The following is a 24,062-nucleotide window of genomic DNA, read 5'->3' on the forward strand; positions in this document are numbered from 1 at the left end:
TGACCTGCTATAATGCAACTGATCAACCATACTCATTCTGTATGACCAGTTACTTCTAAATGAAAAAGCATGACTGAAAATTCAATCTTATTTTCTAGTATTTTAAGAAGAGAGTTCAAGCATGAAAGTTCTAAAGATCAAGATTTCGTGTAAATTATATTCAAGACATTGTTAATTAATTATGGACCACCTTTATTATCGCCATGGATAACCTAGTTGAAGATCTCTAAATCAAAATATATGTGATTTGATTGATTTAAAAACATCTTAATTAAATTTGAATATTGCTACATTTCATCTAAAATGATAATTTCTCTGTTCAGAAAGATAATTCTTTCTAGTTTTCAGATATCACATTACGCGCTGTGTTAGATTTCCACTTGTGGTTTACACCTTTGTCAATTTAACCGTAGACTGATTCATTGGACAAGAATTTCCGAGAAACACACACAAAAATAACTTTAATTATTTATAACTTATAACATGTTAAGCAGTTTCAGTCAGTACACTGAAGAAACAGATTTAAGACATACTGGCACATTTGAATCTAGCATCGAGCAATCATCAAGAGTACTGGACAATGGTAGGAGGTTGTAAACTCTGAAGGTGTCCGAGTGTATTGAAGGCCGGCTGTTCGGAAAGATGTGAGGAAGAAAGACTACCAAGACCTGTGGAGCCTTGGCAAACATACCATTCACTAAAGTTCGGTGGATGGGAATGAGATAAACCGGAAGTGATGCTAGGTGTTGAACCGGATGTAGAAAATGACGATGGTGGTGTGAATTGACTCCGATTTCCTGGTGATGTTGAATTATGTGACGTCACACTGGTCTTTGATAGTGGAGAACTACCTTGAATTTCACATTTTTCGTCATCAGAAAATTTTCCCTCGAAATCTGAACAATTTTCGTGAATTTTCATATGCTTTCTTAGTGAACTAGGATGTGTATAACTTTTTTCACATCCTTTAACCCGGCAGTTGTACGGCTTGTCACTAGTGTGCACGTGACTGTGCTTCTTCCGGTCGGAACTGTTCGCGAATCTCCGGTCACATCCATCATATTCACATACAAACGGTTTCTCTCCTGGAAAAGAAACAAACAATTAATATATTACATAAATTAAAAATACTCTGTTCTATCATTTTTTTTTTTTTTTTTTGTCTTTTGTTTTTGTATATATATTTGTTTTGTTTTGTTTTCTTTTGCTTTTTGTGGGGTTTTTTTATGTGATTCTCAGTATATTTATAACATTCAATGTAGCTATAGTTCAATAGAATAAATTTAATTACATGATGCGTTTCGTTGATAACTTAAAAAATTACTAATGCACACAAATAGATTATTATAATTAATTGACGCCGTTTTCAACCTCCGTTGTAATCGGCATACTAATTAACAACGCGTTGAGACAAGGTCATTCGTTAAATTGCTAAAAACCCCATCCTCATTCACCCAGAAACTTTCCGAAACTCTTGGCTGAGAGTTTGAATAAACTGCAGTGTACCTAGAATCATCGATCACTTTTCTGAGACATTCTAATCATGAACCCGGACGGTGGTAATGACGGTCACGCGAAATCCGGATCACACGTAATTTTAATACCTACACAGGTAATAATTATAGGTAATGTACGGATCGTCGGACTTGTTATAGAGATTTAAATAATCTAATATATCAGGTTGAATTATTTATAAACGACTTGATTGTTATAATTAATCAAATTGTATACATGTCGATTTCAGAATTAATCAAGTAATTCATCGCATACCAATTCCACAACTCTACATCGATTATCAGTCAGACGATTAAAATTATAGGATTATCTTTTTGATCTGAAAGCGTTAAGTTGGAACAACCAGACGTGAATATTGATTAGTCATATTTGCGATGAAGCAGACATTATTACAGACATTCAGAGATCTCTGAGTCATTGTATTTGTCAGCATACTCTAGATTCCGAGATATTTGTAAGAAACTTCATCTGGATGTGTTCGGATTAATGAGTTTGAATTTACTCAGTCAAATATTGTCATATTGTATTAGAGCTCTGTTCCCCCATACTTCTAAAACCTTAATGTGGAAGCCAGTTTACGGTTTCAACAACAGGGTAGTATCAATGGAAAATGTACAGTTGATCTTCCTTAATCCGAATATATTGATTTCCTGAAAGGTATCCTGTATAAGGACTTTGAATTCCATCCGTTGAAGCTTTCTTCACTGTCAACACTGATATATATATATATATGTATAGATTACATTGCAATTTGTTTGACACTACCCAAAACATTGAAAACCACTTAAAATATCCACTATATATATTTCTGTGAGTAAATTGCAGAGAGACATTTTTCCTGAAAGAGAGATACCAGGGGACGAACACCGCTGAATTGTCATACGTTTGAGCGTTTCATCTGACCGTAAGTTTTGTAAAGGTGTGATCTTCTATCACATTGGCCCCATAGCATAAGAAAATTAAAAATTATCTTTAAATGTTGTGTCAAAACGTCGGGAAAAGCAATAGCACAATACGTGACGTCATGTGTAAATGACGTCATGTTTGCATGTACCTTTCAAACTGTTCGCCATATTTATAGACAGCTCCAGGCAAATCTACTTTCTTTTGCTATCTTGTCAATCAAATATTACTGACAAATATAACAAAACCATTCTTGAAAAAAGTCAATAAAAGCATTGCTCTGGTTGGTCAATATAAAACATGTTATCTTCGGATTTTGTAATAAAACATTTGACCGTAATGTTAGAATCTTTAAGCTAATAATGGAGTTGGGTGTATTTACTGCGACATTACAATACTTATTTATCAGGACACATGAAACAACTATAATTGCCATATCGCTAATCACGGCCGGTATCAACCACATAGTTTTAAAAATAGCAAGGAGTTATCGTCGTTAAGATATTCGCGAGAATATATGAGAGGCCTCGAAGCCACTCGACCAATTCATTTGTTTGTAGAGACAGACAATGCCTTATTGGGGTTCTCCCAGGGGGGGAACTGGTCAATTTAAGATAACATGTTCAACAACATGACACTATAATCATATTAGTACTTTTTACAAGTCTTAAGTCGACTAAAATTGTTTATTATTAATCGTTATTGTAACGACAGTCAGTTATCATGTGAAAGGACATGGATATCATTATACTGCCGTCCGGATTTCCTTATCAACTTCAATCATTACGGCCAACTATGCAGATTTGTGAACTGCATGTCGTAAGTGGCCCGAAGTGGTGAAATGATTGCACTTCAGTCGTTTAGACCTCAAAAGTATTACATTTCCCAACTGTGTGTCCCTTTGATGACTCGGCTGACATATCCAGCATCAATTAAAACAAAGCATTGTTAGATTGGGATGTTGTACATGATAATAAGCAAAGAACGGTCTTTTTCGCCTGTTTTTTTTGTTTGTGTTGTATTCATTGAGGATGTGTTATAATCTCTAGAGATCAAATGGAGAATGAAAAATATAATATTTACATCTACTAGATTCACGAGTGACCAAAACACATAGAAATTTAAATAGCATCCGTATGTGCGTTCAGACATTAACTACAGTACGTCGTTTGTCTACACGAACGAACAAATGCTAATCCAATTAAACAGTAATTTCTATTTGCATGTAACACTTTAGATATAACCTAAAGCGTGCATATCGAACACAAGACGGAAACTTTCTCTAGGGCTGTTTCTACGGCGTCGAACTTGTGACGTTACAGACGTCCCGTATCGAGACGATGTGCATATGAGATAAATCACAATATCTAGAAAACAAACAAACAAACAAACTACGACGTCCGCTCTCTTTTTTATATTTTATTGTATACTATGAAACATTTATTGCTAAACTTAGTAAAACATTTAGGGTACACTCTAACTCCATCGCAATCGGCACCGAGTGAGATCATTTTATAAACAAAAAAGTAGCTCGTATCTCTGGTAATCGTTAAAACTATTGAATATAAATTTCAATTATTTCTTATCATTTGTTGTAACATCGAATTTAATATAAGAAAAAGATATTTCAACCAAATCCTCCGTTTTAACGATATCGCATACAGACAATTGAATACCTGGGGACAGAGTAGTTATTTAAACCAGCAGAACTTTAACGAGAGGAATTCTTTAACTGGTCTTGGGGCCAAACTTATACTTACGTATATAAAACTTATACATGAATATTTAAGAAATGTAAGTTTATGAAATGCACCTGTTTTTGATTTGTAAGTACATTATTACACAGCTAAGTGTACATCGGAATTGCTTGGTATAAATACATCTAATTTGTGTCTCGGTATATCATTATCATTGATAAGGAAGTATTAATGCTGAGGCAGACTGCCTAGCAGAACTTATCGGTATGTCTCGTCCGCGGGATCGACTGATACTATCTCTCTATCACTGTTAATCTGATACACTGCTAGTACTGCCTGACCGACTGGGAGGGCGGGAGTGGCCGGGACGGTGGTAGGTGACGGGACCGAATGGGAGAGTTGTAGTGGCGGGGGTCGGGGATGGGAACTGACTGGGAGGGTGGGAGTGGCCGGGACGGGGGTGTGTGACGGGACCAAATGGGAGTGGTGTAGGGGCGGGGGTCGGGGATGAGAACTGACTGGGAGGGTGGGAGTGGCCGGGACGGGGCTGAGTGACGGGACCGAATCGGAGAGTTGCAGTGGCGGGGTTGGGCGTCGGGGATGGGAACTGACTAGGAGGGTGAGAGTGGCCGGAACGGGGTTGGGAGAGGGGACCGAATGGTAGAGTTGTAGTGGCGGGGGCGGGGGTTGGGAATGGGAACTGACTGGGAGAGTGAGAGTGGCGGGGAAGGGGAGGGGCGACTAGGAGGGTTTCAGTAGCAGGGAAAGGGACGAGGGAGGGGGCGACTGGGAGGGTGGGGATGGCGAGGACGGGGGTAGGGATGTGGATCAGTGGAAGGGGATTCAGGACGAAGACAGTGCTGTTTTAAAGGGAAAATGTTGTAATATAGAATATCTATCTAAGTATTGGTGTCGTACGATTCCTAGAATATGTGGGAATACCGTAACGGGCATAATGGAAATGGTGAAAATAAGAGGCAGCATAGTGGAATGTGCATGCTGATGGAAGTATAGACATAGGAGGAACAATGCGGGGTTGGGTTGGGGAGAGGGTTGGAAGGGGAATCGGTGAAGGGATGGGGCGTTCAAGTCATATTATCAGAGATAGGTAAACACATATACAGGTAATGGACTAATTGACATGGTGTATTCCAAACCTGTCAGAAACTGTAAGTCATTAATGACTATTAATTAGTTCTCTGTATCCTTTCTGTGACTCAAGTTATATATGTACTTAGCACGACAAACATAGGACGAATCATGTTACAACTCCGATCCGTGGTAATGTACCGTCAGAGTTTAATGTTACTATCATATTGACTCGACTCCTGCGGTGACGACGCTAAAAGTACATGTACGAAACGGGTCGGCTTCTTATAAAAGTACGTACTTAAGATCTGATATTTAAATAAAGGTGATAAAAGTAAAAATACGCTCATTACATGTAACTTTCGAAAAGTGTATATTCTTTATTCTTGAGAATAACGGGAATTAAATGTTTGATATCGAGTGACGAATTATTGAAAAAAAGCACAGATTAAAAGATTACCGATATTCTATTGACTGTCATGACGTAAATCACTCCCTGTAATTGGTACGCCTTAAATTTGGTGTACATTGCTGCATGTCAATGCTACCAAAATTTCTTTGACTGTCATAATGTTAATCACTTTCTGTAATCGATGGGGCTTGAGTTTGGTGTACAAAAATCAAGACATTCAAACATTTCACAAGATATATGAAATACTAAATAAGGTTATATAGAATAAAATTGATTTAAGATGTGACTAACGTTTAAACAGATCCTTAATTATTCAAAAAAAAAAGAAATATGATGAACATAAAGTTTGAAAAACTTCTTCTGTTGTTGATGAACTTAACGTTGATCTGAACGTTAGCCATCCTGTACGTAATAACGGAAACTAAAGGCGAGTACGTGAAAAAACAAACCTGATGGCAAAAGAAACCGTGAATGTTAGACAAGCTCACCTGACATTGTCTGCACGTTTTATCTGCAAACTTGAAAATCTACCCCCCAAAGTTGCTACTACACAAATACCGTGATCTAGTGTCACTATTTATTGAAAAAGACTAATGAAAAGTTTAAAGACTAGCGTGTCTGGCCCCATTGATCTTGAAAGTGAGTCAAGGTCATTCAATTGAACAAACTTGATAGCCCAACGTCCCAGCATTCTATAATCAGTATACTGGTCCTTCTCCGAACATTGTGCTTTCTTCATTTCAATGATTACATTGAGCTACTAATTACATATTGTCAGATGATTTAGATTTTAATCGGCGTATCCAATTTTTTTGCAAAATTACAAATATGCCGTGAACAAAAATTAAACTTATTTCCAACAGAAAAATCGAATAAAACAAATCAATACATATGAATGCATACATGAATCAAGATACTATCATAATCAAATAACACATGATCATACAAATAAGACATCGACAATCTCGTTTCAACGCCATTCCCAACTTCTCTTCTGTGTGTACCAAAGAAGTGTATTCCGTACTCTGCGTTCCGTATCCGATTCTATGATTAGTGACAACCCCGACAAGTGAGAGAGAATTCCTAATAATATATTTATTTTCTTAACGGTAAAATTGATCCAGTGTAGAGATCGAGTATCTGTGCCGAGTAATTTCATATCAGAGCAGCATGGTTTTCATTAGCGTTCAGGTTTCATTTGGATGTTCCTGTGTAAAAGTTTCATCAACAAAGCAACAGGTTAATCCGGTATATATTTATCCATACCGAAATCTGCTCACTGACACGTTATCTATACATACCATAGCTGGGTTTTGGTATAAAGGTCGCATATGCAAGTACAAATTCTATGACATCGCTTATGTCACAAAAAAAAATAAATAATGATGTGATGCTGTTTCCCATAAGAATTTCGTATTTTTCAGAGTTGATTAAGCAGATTGGTATACATATAAAAATATTAGGTCTCTTAGTACACACCCCATCTGTAAATTCGAAATGGGGGTTCGGGATTGGTTGTTACAGTTAATTCAGTCCTTCAACAATCACATAATTCGTTATAAAGGTGTTGTTGTAAGGGTTTTCTTGAAAGTTTTTTAAGACATTTTCGCTCGTTAAAACGTTTATTCATTTAGCTTTCTCTTATTTCTTCCATGTCATTAACGTAAATCATGATGGCCCAATGTAAACCCTTTCCGCGAAGATTGTGAATAAGTGAAGAAACGAAACACGAGACTCAAAATAAATCTTAAAATGCAACAGAATCTTCCATCTTTTCTTATCTAAATATATTATGTAAATTATGTAAATATTTATGGTGGCTACAAATTTGCAACGGCCATGTGACGTCATCGATTTCCCCGGGTATGTTTGTTATAGTCCTTATAACAACTAAAGTTATATGAAGCCGAGTGTCAAGGCGGGCAATAGCCAGTGGCATATGTGGAGAGGCGTCTAGGTAGACAACAGCTAGAGTCATATGTGGAGAGGCGTCGAGGTAGACAACAGCAAGAGTCAAATGTGGAGAGGCGTCTAGGTAGACAGCAGCAAGAGTCATATGTGGAGAGGCGTCTAGGTAGACAACATCCAGAGTCATATGTGGAGAGGCGTCGAGGTAGACAACATCCAGAGTCATGTGTGGAGAGGCGTCTAGGTAGACAACAGCAACAGTCATATGAGGAGAGGCGTCGAGGTAGACAACATCCAGAGACATATGTGGAGAGGCGTCTAGGTAGACAACAGCAAGAGTCATATGTGGAGAGGCGTCGAGGTAGACAACATCCAGAGTCATGTGTGGAGAGGCGTCTAGGTAGACAACAGCAACAGTCATATGAGGAGAGGCGTCGAGGTAGACAACATCCAGAGTCATATGTGGAGAGGCGTCTAGGTAGACAACATCCAGAGTCATATGTGGAGAGGCGTCGAGGTAGACAACATCCAGAATCATATGAGGAGAGGCGTCCAGTCAGAGTCATATGTGGACAGATGTCTAGATGGACAACAGCAGTCAAAGTAATATGTGTGGACAAGCGTCTAGGTAGACAACAGTCAATGTCACATGTTGACTTAAAAAACTGAATTGAATTGAGCGGACACCAACAGTCAGTCTGTCCGACTGGATACCAACAGAAGCGAGAAGCATAGAAGTCGGTGTTAACAGAAAGAAAAAAACACCAAAAGTTGCTAATTTCGTCTATTCAATGTATCCTCGATCCTGCTATGGGATGGGGGTGGGGTCATGTTCTTTCCCCTTCCCCGTCCGATAGTTTGGATACAATGTGATTATAAACGTAATGCGTGCGATGCAAATTCGTGATAACTAAAAATTCTATTAAAAAATTATTTTCCATATCAACTGACTTATAAATGGCAATCAATGATCTTCTTTTTTGTGGGACTTTTATCTCTCAAACGAGCAACCAAGACCCTTATCACACTGGCCAAAACTATTTTCTTTCTTTCTATTTCTTTGAGAAGAAAATGACGAAAAGTTAATGCATCTTTATCTACGTACTCAAACTTACAATTTAGAGTTCAGAAAACATTATGATCTGGACATGCGCAGAAACAGTCCATGCTAATATCAGATGTGTTCCGACTGATGACACAAAAAGATAAGGTTTAATACATTTGACATTTCGTCTGTAAAATAAACTTTATCTTTAATATCATATGTCAAGTTATAAGCGATACAACTTCGTCTGTTTGAAGTTTTGTTAGACAACAAATCGTCTAATCTGATGTCTACCAAACCTTAGTATCACTCCACCACCGATTAGCCGACAATTCCAGGAGTTTTTCGGGGATTAAAAAAAGTAAGCTATGTTGTAGAAATGGTCAATAAAGAGTTCTTAAAAAAATACTGCAAATTTTGTCATTTTCGAGAGGTGCTATTTGAAGGGATGGAGTAAAATCAGGTATCTTGAAAATTTATTTTGATGGAGAACACCATGCACTTCTGTAGTCTGTTTCATGACTTCTTTAGATTTATTTTGCAAGCTTTCGGTAAAATCCCGAAAAAAAACCCCACATTATTAAGGAATATTTTAAGTGATATGACCTGCGTTCGTTTTTTTTCAATATTAGATGTAAATGAGGCCACAACTCTATTAAACACACAAACTTATTTCATTTTAATTTATTATAAGAATACATTTTTGATATTTTTATGATTCTAAGGACATACAGCCGATGCACGTCTTACCGTTGTTTCAAATATTTCTAAATATATATGGAAAGTTAGAAGAGGTAAAAGTTCCAACGTCTAAAATCAATACCTACCCAGAAAAGAAAGCAAGCCAGCGGGCCCTTGGGTTTTAGATGCCCCTCCCACACGTCAATACATGTACAATGTGTAAATGAGGTCCTGTCGAGGTTTTAATAACCGTGAGAATGTACAGGCATTCACCAGTGATGTATAGGTACGTTAAGGATCGGTGTGGGCATGTAAAACCAAGTGCTTAGGTTTATGATGAGCTATAAACATATATTTGTGACTAGCATTAAGCTGTTTTATGTAAACATGTTTTCTCGCGCGCACTGAGGCTCTCGAAGGGGTCATCTATATACATCGATATACCATTAAAACAAAGATATGCGGATCTGACAGTCCGTCTGATTAACAAGAAATATAGATCAAATTTAAGAAATAACTATAAAGATGAAATAAACTGTTTAATTTATTGATAAAAATCTTGACTTCTACGTCGTATCTATTAATATGAATCAACGATCAGACACACACTTTACATGATTTTTACGTCATAATGACGTCACGTCTGTACACACACAACACGTCTTAAAGAATTAACGATATTTCTCAAAATTACACACATCTTCATTTTTTAATCCATACAGCTCCTATTTCATTATCGTCACTTCAGTTTGGCTTAATCTCACTCATGTGTTTTCAAAATGGACTAGCTGTTAACATCATAATTCTGGTTTGTGTCTGTTTATATCATAATTCTGGTTTGTGTCTGTTTATATCATAATTCTGGTTTGTGTCTGTTAATATCATAATTCTGGTTTGTGTCTGTTTATATCATAATTCTGGTTTGTGTCTGTTTATATCATAATTCTGGTTTGTGTCTGTTTATATCATAATTCAGATTTGTGTCTATTTATATCATAAATCTTGTTTATGTCTGTTTATATCATAATTCTGGTTTATGTCTCTTTATATCATAATTCTGGTTTGGTACCTTTGTTTGGATTCTGTAAAGCATGCTTTATGTGTGGCTTCTAAATATTTTTTTGTTTACACTGCCAGCAATCACGTTGATAATTTTTACGGTACATTTATAAATATATCTGTTTCTACTATCCGAGTATTTCCCAAACGAAATTTAGAAAGGTAAACATTTAGGTCGAACTCTGGAATTTAATGATAGTGCACCTGTACGCTTTGAGCTTATGATTAAAAACGATAACTTGAATATAAAAATCAACAACGATTATCAGAGCTTATTTTGTATGGAGTTCCATCTGATACACGTCTTTCCTGATCCTATATGACGGAGGCCGATTGAAGTCAAAGATTATGTTTGTCGACAGAATTTATGAATTGGAGATTAGATATAGATATATATATGTCTGAATGTTTTGGACTACATTTTATGACCAGTGAATGAATATTTGTAACATCAAAAAAATGTCATTTTATCTAATTACCTACAAAATGATGTAAAATTCCAGAAATTTATAGTTGGTATTATAGTCGCTTAATTTTCGTAAAATATGTATTTGCTCAATATATAATCTTTTCTTTATATATGAATCAGATACACACGCACGCACGCACGCACGCACGCACGCACGCACGCACGCACACACACACACACACACACACACACACACACACGCACAGATATTAATGTTTTGTTGTTGAACTTATCGTGGTCACGCGTGCATAGTTCACTTTAAACGTAAAGTAGTATACAACATTTTCTAGAAATTTGAATTAAGAAAATTAAAAAAAAAAATGAAAATAAAAATAACCTTAGTAATTTTGATTTCGAACTCTTATAAACATCTGATCGATGGGTAACCAGTGTACCGATTATCTCCCTTTATCAAAAGTTATGACGTAATCCAACTCCGGTAAAGCTAGATAACACCAGATAAAAAATGAGATATTTTTAAAGGTTTTAACGTTTTATATAGTTTTCTTGTAGACATTTGAGGGTAAAGTCGGATTTTCTGTATTACAACTTACACTATAACGACACTACTTTATTTTTTAAGTAATTTTCATTTAAGTAGACTGACTAATTTTCGTTCAGAAGTAATCTTCATTTGCTATAAATTTGACCTGCAAAGAACAAGAATTTTAATCTCCCAGAGTTATTTCCCTTCGTTTCAATGTCAATTATGAAAAGAGTAGCATCATTCTCTCTGGCATGACTTCACGTAAGGTAATTCCGTTATACTGTCAGTCAATGAAAGGGGCATCGAGAAATGTTTATTGAATGTTAATGGATGAATTACATTCTCGGAATGTGTTTCTGTTAAATCTAATTGTCATCATGCTGAAAAATGCACTTTCATACTTGCACGTCTGCCTCACCTCGATGCCATCATGGGTACGAAATGATAATAACGATTCCCAGAAAATGTTACGCATCCTTAAATATCTTTTTCACTCTTCCTTTCATTTCAAACAAATGCTTAGGTAGTCGACTTCTGTATAAATTTTAATTGGTAAGTATTCTTCATGAACTGCACGTGTCGCTTCGACGCAAACAAATTGAACTTTTACATTTCCACACAGTTATACCAAAACAAACACGTAGAGACGTCATATTAACAATAAAATTTCACGTATCTTCCTTGGAACGTTTTCTGGCACAAATATCGACAAATGACTTTATTTTGTTATTTCTAATTTACCGTATTTTGGATTATAAACTCTTAAAAAGACTATCCGTAGTTACATTTATGTTCAGTAGAATATTTCATGAAGGAAAGTGCTGTCAAGAAGAGATTAAAATAGATACATTAAAACAGGTTATGTTGTGTAAAAATGTCATTCAAACTGCGTATACGATCTTTCGATTTTTTTGTAGTTATGAGTTAAGTCCCCTTATTATCGTCTCCGGTTTTTTTTTGTTTTTTTTTATCTTGTTTAAAATTTCTTTTTTTTTCATTCCCACTCATTCTAGAACCTACACATCTGTTCAGCACGTGCAAAAGTGCTTTAGAAACAAACAGAAAAAAAAAATCTCACACAAACACTGGTTGATTTGATTTCCGTGTTAAATGTATTTCCCGACCTCATACACCATATATTTCTCTGTAATCTTCGGGTTATTACACGCGGACGACTTAAACCGGTCACAGACTTCACCAGCCAGCACATTTACAACCAGGATGACTTTGTGGATTTTTTTTCTCACTTTCTACATATTTCGTGCCCCGGCCATCTTGTCAAAATATGTGTACATCTTAGTCAAGTTTGACTCTAACGTATCACGTTTTTTATCTTTTTCAAGTTCCATCAGTTTTAAATTGTTTACCACGAGTGTGTGGGAAAGAGTGACGTAAAACAGGGGAAGGAAGGGTTAAAGGGGACAAAAGGGGCTGTAAAAGTTAGCATTACAATATGTCGGAGGGTTTAATGGGGAAAATAGGATGGATATTACAAGGTATGTAGGGAGTGGGTTATGACGTGTGGTGATATAGCGTGGTAGCAGAGGGTAGATCAACAACACTGAGAGGTCGAAAAGGGAGAAAAAAGTAGGGGTCATGTAGTAAAAGGGGCGAACGTATATGAGGAGTGAATGGGGGTGATCTTAATACAAGGATAGGAGACTGTTATAAGGTATACCAGAGTAAATTAGGGGAATAGAGTTGGTGCAAGGAAGACCATCGATGTAGGAAGGGTCGGTAAAATGGGGGTGGGGGGTCCGAGAGGAAGGGTCGGTATAATGGAGGGGGCCCAAGAGGAAGGGACGGTATAACGAAGAGGGGTCCGAGAGGAAGGGTCGGTATAACGGATATATGTTCGGGAGAAAGGGTCGGTATTACGGATGTGGGTTCGGAAAGAAGGGTTGGAATTACGGATGTGGGTTCGGGAGGAAGGGTTGGTATTACGGGGGAGGGGAGGTGGTCTCTGACGGAAGGGTTGGTATAACTGAGTGGTAAGGGTGGGGTGGGGGTGGGGGATGGGTTCGGGAGCAATGCTTGGTATAACGGCGGGGGCTCAAAAGGAAGGGTCAGTATGACGGAGGGGGAGTGGGAGGGCTCGGTTGGAACAGTCGGTATAACGGAGGGGAAAGGGGGGGCGAGAAGAAGGGTCGGTATAACGGAGGGGGAAGGGGGCCGAGAGGAAGGGTCGGTATAACGGAGGGGGAAGGGGGGGCGAGAGGAAGGGTCGGTATAACGGAGGGGGAATGGGGGGTTATGACGGAGGGGGAAGGGGGGCGAGAGGAAGGGTCGGTATAACGGAGGGGGAAGGAGGGCTCGGGAGCAATGGTTGGTATAACGGCGGGGTCTCGGAAGGAAGGGTCGGTATAAAGGAGGGGGGAGGGGGCCGAGAGGAAGGGTCGGTATAACGGAGGGAAAGGGGGAGGGGCTTGGTTGGAAGGGTCTGGAAGTCATAGCCTTCGTGATTATTTTCAGATGAACTTGCAAGTCATCATCACGAATGTACAACAAATGTCTGAGAGTTGTTATTTAACGAGAAGTGTTTTCAATTAGCTTTAATGTCCATCACGCTCAAAGTTCCTTCGTGTACATACATTATGTAGCTGGTAACAAGTCATTATTTTACGTCGTCATTTGACGAGGTCGTTTCGGTTTTGTAATCAGTGAAATATAGACCATCAACTGTAATTTACTGTTAATCAAATCTTAGAGGGGAAATATTTCTCTTCGTGCCAGAACACAGAACTTGCGTCGAAATTATTAAAACTAGATGAAAATGTGTGACTTTTGTTTTTTGTTAGTAGTTTGGCAACTCAAAGAGATCCTGACAAAGTTCTGGTCAGAGTGGCACTACATCGCATTCATTATAACACGAGACTGGGCTACTCAGTTACATGACCTCGTTTCGATATCTACCCCTGTCCAATTAAAAACTAATCAAAATGTCCCGAGATTTTAACGTGGCAAGTTACGCGACTAATTGGCGAGCCCGTGACTGGACCAACTTTACGGATTCAACTGGGCAGCCAAATTGATATGGTATTCAATCAATGTAGTCTCGTAAAATCCTAGATTCATGTTATCATAGATAAAGAAATTTTAAAGGGAGACAATTTTGGCAAGTGTTATGATCTATTCTCGATTTCGTTTTTGCGGTACCAACTCGCTTAGTTGAAATTATCGCTACTGCACTTATCGGAAGAAGGTGGAGGATAGTGTATTTGGTGAAAAAACTGGACGTTCTCGACATGGCCCTAGTGTAAAACCTGCATATGATGCTATAGTATCTTGTATTCAATTGGCATTCATAGAATACGTAAATGTCGCTTGGAGTGAAGCACAACGTTAGGTAACGTTTGGGCGCACTTGCCTTTCTCAATATGGCAGGGGTTCATTTCCCCTTTCAGATTTGAAAAAAAATATGGAGTCACCTATCCGACCACGTGTTTCAGTTTCTATTCACAGTTTACATACAATGTTCTTCCGACAGTTTACATACACGTTTCCCCCCCACAGTTTACATACACGTTTCCCCCCACAGTTTACATACACGTTTCCTCCCACAGTTTACATACACGTTTCCCTCCACAGTTTACATACACGTTTCCCCCACAGTTTACATACACGTTTCCCCCCACAGTTTACATACACGTTTCCCCCCACAGTTTACATACAATCTATTTCCCGCGGTTTACATACAATCTATTTCCCACGGTTTACATACAATGTATTTCCCACGGTTTACATACAATCTATTTCCCACGGTTTACATACAATGTATTTCCCACGGTTTACATACAATCTATTCCCCACGGTTTACATACAATGTATTTCCCACGATTTACATACAATCTATTTCCCACGGTTTACATACAATCAATTTTCCACGGTTTACATACAATCTATTTCCCACGGTTTACATACAATCTATTCCCCACGGTTTACATACAATCTATTTCCCACGATTTACATACAATCTATTTCCCACAGTTTACATACAATCTATTTCCCACGGTTTACATACAATCTATTTCCCACAGTTTACATACAATATATTTCCCACGGTTTACATACAATCTATTTCCCACGGTTTACATACAATTTATTTCCCACAGTTTACATACAATCTATTTCCCACGGTTTACATACAATCTATTTCCCACGGTTTACATACAATCTATTCCCCACGGTTTACATACAATGTATTTCCCACGATTTACATACAATCTATTCCCCACGATTAACATACAATTTATTTCCCAGGGTTTACATACAATCTATTCCCCACAGTTTACATACAATCTATTTCCCACGGTTTACATACAATCTATTTCCCACGGTTTACATACAATTTATTCCCCATTGTTTACATACAATCTATTCCCCATGGTTTACATACAATCTATTCCCCATGGTTTACATACAATCTATTTCCCACGGTTTACATACAATCTATTTCCCACGGTTTACATACAATTTTTCCCCATGGTTTACATACAATCTATTCCCCACGGTTTACATACAATGTATTTCCCACGATTTACATACAATCTATTTCCCACTGTTTACATACAATCAATTTTCCACGGTTTACATACAATCTATTTCCCACGGTTTACATACAATCTATTCCCCACGGTTTACATACAATCTATTTCCCACGATTTACATACAATCTATTTCCCACAGTTTACATACAATCTATTTCCCACGGTTTACATACAATCTATTTCCCACAGTTTACATACAATATATTTCCCACGGTTTACATACAATCTATTTCCCACGGTTTACATACAATTTATTTCCCACAGTTTACATACAATCTATTTCCCACGGTTTACATACAATCTATTTCCCACGGTTTACATACAATCTATTTCCCACGGTTTACATACAATCTATTCCCCACGGTTTACATACAATGTATTTCCCACGATTTACATACAATCTATTCCCCACGATTAACATACAATTTATTTCCCAGGGTTTACATACAATCTATTCCCCACAGTTTACATACAATCTATTTCCCACGGTTTACATACAATCTATTTCCCACGGTTTACATACAATTTATTCCCCATTGTTTACATACAATCTATTCCCCATGGTTTACATACAATCTATTCCCCATGGTTTACATACAATCTATTTCCCACGGTTTACATACAATCTATTTCCCACGGTTTACATACAATTTTTCCCCATGGTTTACATACAATTATTGCTGTATTGATCAAGTTCATTAACTGTTGGGCTTAACAATACATTCTACCGAATACGTAATGAATTAGTCTTTAACAAATCAGTACTTTAGTCTGATAAATTGGTACATGTTGACTGATATATGTATGTATCTCACGTAAAAAATACACACGAATTAACATCTGATTATAACATTTGATAAGATGCTAGGGGATTCTTTTAAAATCATATGGAAATATCAACAAATGTGTCTGATAAATAGACTGAAATATCGGGCGATTAAGAACGCGTATGTGATAAATCAATAAACGTTTCTAATTAATTTATACAGAAACCTAATAAATCAATAATTTATCTAATGAATTTATACAGAAACCTGATAAATCAATAATGTATCTAATGAATTTATACAGAAACCTGATAAATCAATAATGTATCTAATGAATTTATACAGAAACCTGATAAATCAATGATTTATCTAATGAATTTATACAGAAACCTGATAAATCAATAATTTCTCTGAATAATTTATACAGAAATCTGATAAATCAATAATGTTTCTAATGAATTTATACAGAAACCTGATAAATCAATAATGTATCTAATGAATTTATACAGAAACCTGATAAATCAATAATTTCTCTGAATAATTTATACAGAAACCTGATAAATCAATAATTTATCTAATGAATTTATACAGAAACCTGATAAATCAATAATTTATCTAATGAATTTATACAGAAACCTGATAAATCAATAATGTATCTAATGAATTTATACAGAAACCTGATAAATCAATAATGTATCTAATGAATTTATACAGAAACCTGATAAATCAATAATTTCTCTGAATAATTTATACAGAAACCTGATAAATCAATAATTTATCTAATGAATTTATACAGAAACCTGATAAATCAATAATTTATCTAATGAATTTATACGGAAACCTGATAAATCAATAATTTATCTAATGAATTTATACAGAAACCTGATAAATCAATAATTTATCTAATGAATTTATACAGAAACCTGATAAATCAATAATTTATCTTATGAATTTATACACAAACCTGATAAATCAATAATTTATCTAATGGATTTATACAGAAACCTGATAAATCAATAATGTATCTAATGAATTTATACACAAACCTGATAAATCAATACTTTATCTAATGAATTTATACACAAACCTGATAAATCAATAATTTATCTAATGAATTTATACAGAAACCTGATAAATCAATAATGTATCTAATGAATTTATACACAAACCTGATAAATCAATAATGTATCTAATGAATTTATACACAAACCTGATCAATCAATAATTTATCTAATGAATTTATACACAAACCTGATAAATCAATAATTTATCTAATGAATTTATACAGAAACCTGATAAATCAATAATGTATCTAATGAATTTATACACAAACCTGATAAATCAATAATTTATCTTATGAATTTATACACAAACCTGATAAATCAATAATTTATCTAATTAATTTATACAGAAACCTGATAAATCAATAATTTATCTAATGAATTTATACAGAAACCTGATAAATCAATGATTTATCTAATGAATTTATACACAAACCTGATAAATCAATAATTTATCTAATGAATTTATACACAAACCTGATAAATCAATAATTTATCTAATGAATTTATACAGAAACCTGATAAATCAATACGAGTATCTAATTGATTGATAAATTGTTCATAGATTAATTGAATTAATTTTTACTCTAGTGATAAATCGATGCATGAATCTGAAACATAATCGATACATGTGTCGGAATCGATCGATGTAAATTTTATCGATACATGTGTCGGAATCAATAATATTTATCTTGTAGTATTCTGCAAACATTTGATTAATCCTTTGGGTATTTGATAGATATACTTTTTACGTCTTTTGGTACAAAATATTCATGTAAATATGATATGTTGATTTTGGATGTATAAAACTAATATAGTCCCGTAATCTCTATGTTCCTGATATATAAATTTATGTACCCAGTGTATTTATGAACATCTAAAGTACGTGTAAATAGATATCTTTTGAAGATTAACTACATCTTATAAAACCCGAAAATGTTCAAACTATGTTATATTCAAATAAGTTGCAATGCAGATAGTTTAAAAGTTAGATATTAATATATTTCAACCTCGTAGATCATAAAATAATCCTGCCTCTTCGTCCTATCTCGTTTACAAGTATTTTTTTTATCATACTGGGGTCTTGTCTTGTATACCATGTATGATATAGATTGTATCAATAGAAAATAGAGGTACCCTCAAGTCATCTTCAAGTGCATGTACTTAGCACTATGTTATGTAAACTCGCCTAATGAGCTGGTCACCTGCCCACTATCGCAGAACATGTAGCAAAACTTTTGTCAAGTAGTCAACTCAAGCTGAAGAAGAAGTAGAAACACCTTTTTTAATTGCTTACAGAAGACTCCATAAGTGTGCACCCTCAAGCTCTCGTGTTCGATCCAATAGTTAATTTCCTTAAGTGTGAAAACTTGAATAGAAACGCTTGTCTGAATTGAAGATTAAACATTCTCGTTTTTATTGAGTGACGATCCTTGTAGCTAACAGTTATGAAGGAACAAAGGCTACTATCCTCGAGACTTTGCTGGAAGCAGTATGTTTTGGTCTTGATTGTGACAACTTTTTCTTTAAAACATTCTGCGTCGATCCAATTTCCGTTTATTCAATATGTGTTAAAGAAATAAATAAAAAAATAGTAGGTATTTACAAAAATCTGTATTAACTCCGATTTGGTTTATCACTTTTCTTCGGCTATCGGGAAATAAACATGGAATTATCAAAACTAACTAAACCGTTATTATAATCCTGATTGTTAGTTTACATAAGCATCTAACATGATAATTGTGTGTTAAAGATCGCACCTGTTTAAAACGGGATAGTAAAATCTTGTTACTTTTAGAGATTAAAGTCGACTAAATTTTACAGGCAAACACTACTGAATGTAAACGTAAAAATATATTTCGGCCTATTCTTTTTGTCACAAACCGTTTTGTTTTTATTTTGAGTTTGTAGATATGTTTATAATGTAACTGTATTAGTAGAATTACAACGAGGACCACTGGACATCAAAGGAATTTACAAAGAATATATTATTCTTTATCGAAATAGTTTTCATTATAGAACAGAATTTCATATAACACAACCAGTACAAGATTAGAGTGTGACGTTTCAATGACCACACGGTCACCTTCATCTTAAAAAACAACCAGTAGAAGATTAGACTGTGACGTTTCGATGACTACACGGTCACCTTCACCTTGTAAAACAACCAGTAGAAGATTAGAGTGTGACTTTTCAATGACTACACGGTCACCTTCATCTTATAACACAACCAGTAGAAGATTAGAGTGTGACGTTTCGATAACTAAACGGTCACCTTCACTCGACAATCTTTTGTCTTAAGGTGACCGTGTGTAGTCATGAAACGTCACACTCTAATCTTGACATCATCAACCAAGAGAAAATGTTCTGATGTGGTTTACAATATGCAAGTATCTAATAAATATGAATCTGATTATATCCAATTATCTTCACTAAATACACGTGTTGTATTGTTCCTGTTTAGATATACAGGATAATGTTTACAATAGCTTTCTATAATACTTCCATTTAATTCATAATTTCCGTATAAAATCCAATTCATGATTTTTGCTCTCGGTCATGAATTCTATACAGAATATTTAACAAACTTTATGTTGTATTATTTCGCATTTGATTAATTTACAAAAAAAAATCCAAATACACATCCTTAAATTTCCACTGACACGTAATTTGAAAGAGACAAGCATTATGAGTTATTTAGCAACACTTTCCTTACCATATCAATTATTTTTCTCTCATTATCTTTGTCCTTGCTATTCTTGTTGTCTTCAAGAACAGAAATGTGGTTTTGCTTTCTTTCAGACATATAATGATACAGTTCTACAACAAATCACGCTCGGGAGATTGTTTTATGCTTCACCAGCACGTGTAGATGTGTTTTCTTGTCAACACCAAAATATATATATTCATTAAATATACAGTCTCTTAGTCTCATCTCAGGGACCTGGATGTGTTTTTAACGATTCACGTTAAAATTGGAGAAATTCTCCTAATTAAATCTTTAAAAATAGCAAATATATCTATTTGAAATAATTAAAGTTTAACTAATGAGATATGATGCTATGATGTATAGAAATGTAGGCTGTTAGTCAAAATATCGTCAGAAAGGGGAGACATTTCTGCTGTTGAATGTTAGAACGGAAACCATTTCTGTTTTGTTACGATGATTAATATCGTATGTAGACAGACATTCAGTGACCAACAGTCAAGAAATCTGTCACAATTCAAAACTGTGTCGCCAAATGAATAAAAATATTTTTTAAACAACAGTTCGAAAATGGTTACCTTTATTTGGTTTGGGTCAAATTTCTTACTCAAATTGTTGAGTAGCGAGTTATAAAGTATGGATTTCATAGTGTGACATCACAGTGGACATTTGGTTTGCTATACTGACCTGTGTGTGTTCTCTTGTGAATCTTGAGGTTTTCACTGCGGGCAAACACTTTACCACATCCCGGGAATGGACAGGGAAATGGTTTCTCTCCTGTATGGACTCGGATATGGTTTACAAGTTTGTATTTGGCCTTGAAGGGTTTTCCCTCACGTGCACAATTTTGCCATGTACACATGTGACTAGACTGTTCGGCACCCACGTGCTCTACTGTCACATGGGACACAATCTCGTGCATGGTACCAAACACCTTGTTGCAGGGTTTTTTCGGGTCCGGCCCCTCCGGATCTATCCAAAGACACGTGTGTTCCTGTTTTATCGGGGGTCGCATGTACCTGAAGAACGCCCCGGGTCCGTGGGGACTCATGTGGTTCATAGCACCCATGGGATTAACGTTAAAGGGTTGTGTGGTCCCAAAATGGTCTGCGCGTGGTCCGGTCATGTGATTAAATTGTTCCGTACGTGAGTACATATCTGTAGCACCAAAACGCATGCCGCTGTTGACATGGTGACCGGGATTGTGATGTGTTGCAGCATCATGGAGGCCTGGAAACAGAACGTGGTTAGAACTGGGATCTGGATGATGAGCGGAGTGGAAACTTCCAGAGGACGGAACAAACATACCCGGATGTCCCGTTGTCCCGGACTCGGACAAGCCAATGTCAGGTCTTCGTAACAAAAAATCCCTTGCAGTGTAACCACCGACGTGCGAGTGTGGTAGTCCATACCCGTTAGACTGTGCTCCAAATTGATGGCTAGATTGTCCAAGACATCCCCCACCCTCGGACATGGACTGAGGGGGACTCAGCTTGAGAGCCCCGGGGGGTAAATGGGGGGCGTGTGAGGTATCCATGAATGGGTTGATCATTGTCAAAATATCTTAATCCCAACAACGACAACATACAAACAATCCAACAACACCTTCAAATAATCCTACATCCGTTAATTGGATTTGGTGACCTGATAGTTGTCAGTTTATATATCAATACTGGTAGTTCCACCTCCGTGTCTCCGTCAATGATAAGTCATATTTTGGTAACATGTATTTGTGATGAGTAGACTGCAGCCTGAATCCCGCGGTGCATCCGCTGGTGAAATTCCTCGGAGCCCTGATTTCGACTTGATGTAGCCCTTCCCTCTGTAGGACCGCTACGTTTAATAAAAAACACTTCTCCGATATGAAAGGCAATGTCTTGAATTGTTGGGTTCAAACATACATTGGATTTCTTGTAAATATAATGTTAAAACTTTTTATTCCTGGTAGTAACTCCATTACTTTCACGAAATGATGGTGTCAAGCGACAAGCGCGGGACAGGGGGCGTGTCTCTGATTGGTTGATCGGCAGGGATTTAGGCGGTGCCCGAATATTCATGAGTAGGCGTGGCCAATATTGACTGGGCGTGTCTCCTTATTCCCCCCAACTTGTGGTTTTGACAGCTTGACAGAAAAACATTCGATTCATCTCAGTTTTATTCAGTGACTTTTGTTAGCTGTGATTCCAAGCTGACAGCGAAATATATACTATACCACAACTCTTATTTGTTTGTTTAACTAAAAAAAAAAAACAGAAAAAAACTGAACAAACGGACACATTACAAATTGTTGTTTGTTATTTCAATTATTTAAGAAAATAATTTGATATATTGAAGTCGATGGATTTAATATTGTGGTATTGGCGCTAAATACTAATTAGATTTGTTCACATTCATTTCAGTTCACACTTGCATAATAATTGGTCATTATATATGTAAACCTACTATTAGATTCCAACCTATTTTCTTTTTTATATTTGTTTTTGACGATCAGGAGAGACTCATAGATCGTGGATATCGTCGGAAATATATTTTGTTATATACAAATTTGGTCCATGCTTAATTTTTTTCATCAATCTAAACCTAGGAAAAATGCTGTTTGGCAAGATTTTACGTTATAAGTGTTGAAGTGAAATAAACGATCGGACTTGTAAATGATTAATTTCTGCTTTGTAATATTTATTTTAGTCTCAGATAGACTATTGTAAATATCATTTCTACATATACCATGTATATGAGTCATTGATTGTGAGTTCAAGGCCTAAAAAAGTGTCTTCAGTTATTGATTATGTGACAATAAATACGATTTAGAGTATACATACTAGTTATATTTTCAATCTGTTTTAAAACTAATAGGTAAACAATACATGGTATCCTTGGTTACAGCGTGAGAATTTTATACAGAATTGCTTCTATCGAGTTTTCGCTAAGGATTTGACTTAGCAATAAAACTGAAATGGAAATTCATCTTCACAAATATGTGGTAGATAAACAGCTGAACATACAACGCACTGCTGTCGTTCAAATTTAATGACGAGTGCGAGTTTGATTAATTAGGAGATTATTGAATGTACTTCGCATGAAACTGTGATAAATTGAATAAATTTTATATATTATATCTATTTGGTAACATGTCGCCCCTTAATTGAAATCCATCTATTTGTGCACTGAACATTTATAACAATGGATATATTAGGTTTAAGATGGAAAACAAAACTAAAGTATACAAGTAGATCTTAAGTATATAGGAGACGATTTTTCGTTGACGATTTCATTTTCAGCATAGGACTTGTGATGTACAAAATGTGTCGGTAGGGTACATTGTGTGTCGGTAGGGTACATTGTGTGTCGGTAGGGTACATCATGTGTCGGAAGGTTACACTGTGTGTCGGTAGGGTACATTGTGTGTCGGTAGGGTACATTGTGTGTCGGTAGGGTACATTATGTTTCGGTAGGGTACATTGTGTGTCGGTAGGGTACATTGTGTGTCGGTAGGGTACATTGTGTGTCGGTAGATTACACAGTGTGTCGATAGGGCACATTGTGTGTCGGTAGGGTACACTGTGTGTCGGTAGGGTACAGTGTGTGTCGGTAGGGAGTTTTGTGTGTCGGTAGGGTACATTATGTTTCGGTAGGGTACATTGTGTGTCGGTAGGGTACAGTGTGTGTCGGTAGGGAGTTTTGTGTGTCGGTAGGGTACATTGTGTGTCGGTAGGGT

General features: G+C 36.2%; 1 protein-coding gene across 1 annotated transcript; it reads right to left on the reverse strand.

The window, feature by feature from the left end:
* Positions 1–564: 564 nt before the first annotated feature.
* On the reverse strand, positions 565–21,899 carry LOC132553835 (zinc finger protein ZIC 4-like). The gene is made up of 2 exons (XM_060218117.1): positions 21,035–21,899; positions 565–1,085 (listed from the first exon to the last, which is right to left on the reverse strand). The coding sequence occupies exons 1-2, from the start codon at positions 21,897–21,899 to the stop codon at positions 565–567; spliced, it is 1,386 nt and encodes a 461-aa protein (XP_060074100.1).
* Positions 21,900–24,062: the final 2,163 nt, after the last annotated feature.

This window comes from Ylistrum balloti, unplaced genomic scaffold (genome assembly GCF_031769215.1).
Source record: "Ylistrum balloti isolate Yb309-2 unplaced genomic scaffold, AGI_CSIRO_Ybal_v1 Utg370358, whole genome shotgun sequence".
In the NCBI taxonomy this organism is placed as follows: domain Eukaryota; kingdom Metazoa; phylum Mollusca; class Bivalvia; order Pectinida; family Pectinidae; genus Ylistrum; species Ylistrum balloti.

Bases quoted from the DNA above. Each gene is read 5' to 3' on its own strand.
- LOC132553835 (XM_060218117.1), bottom strand. From the start codon at position 21,899: ATGATCAACCCATTCATGGATACCTCACACGCCCCCCATTTACCCCCC. The intron at 1,086-21,034 runs GTCAGTATAGCA...TTTCTTTTCCAG, and splicing joins TCACAAGAGAACACACACAG to GAGAGAAACCGTTTGTATGT.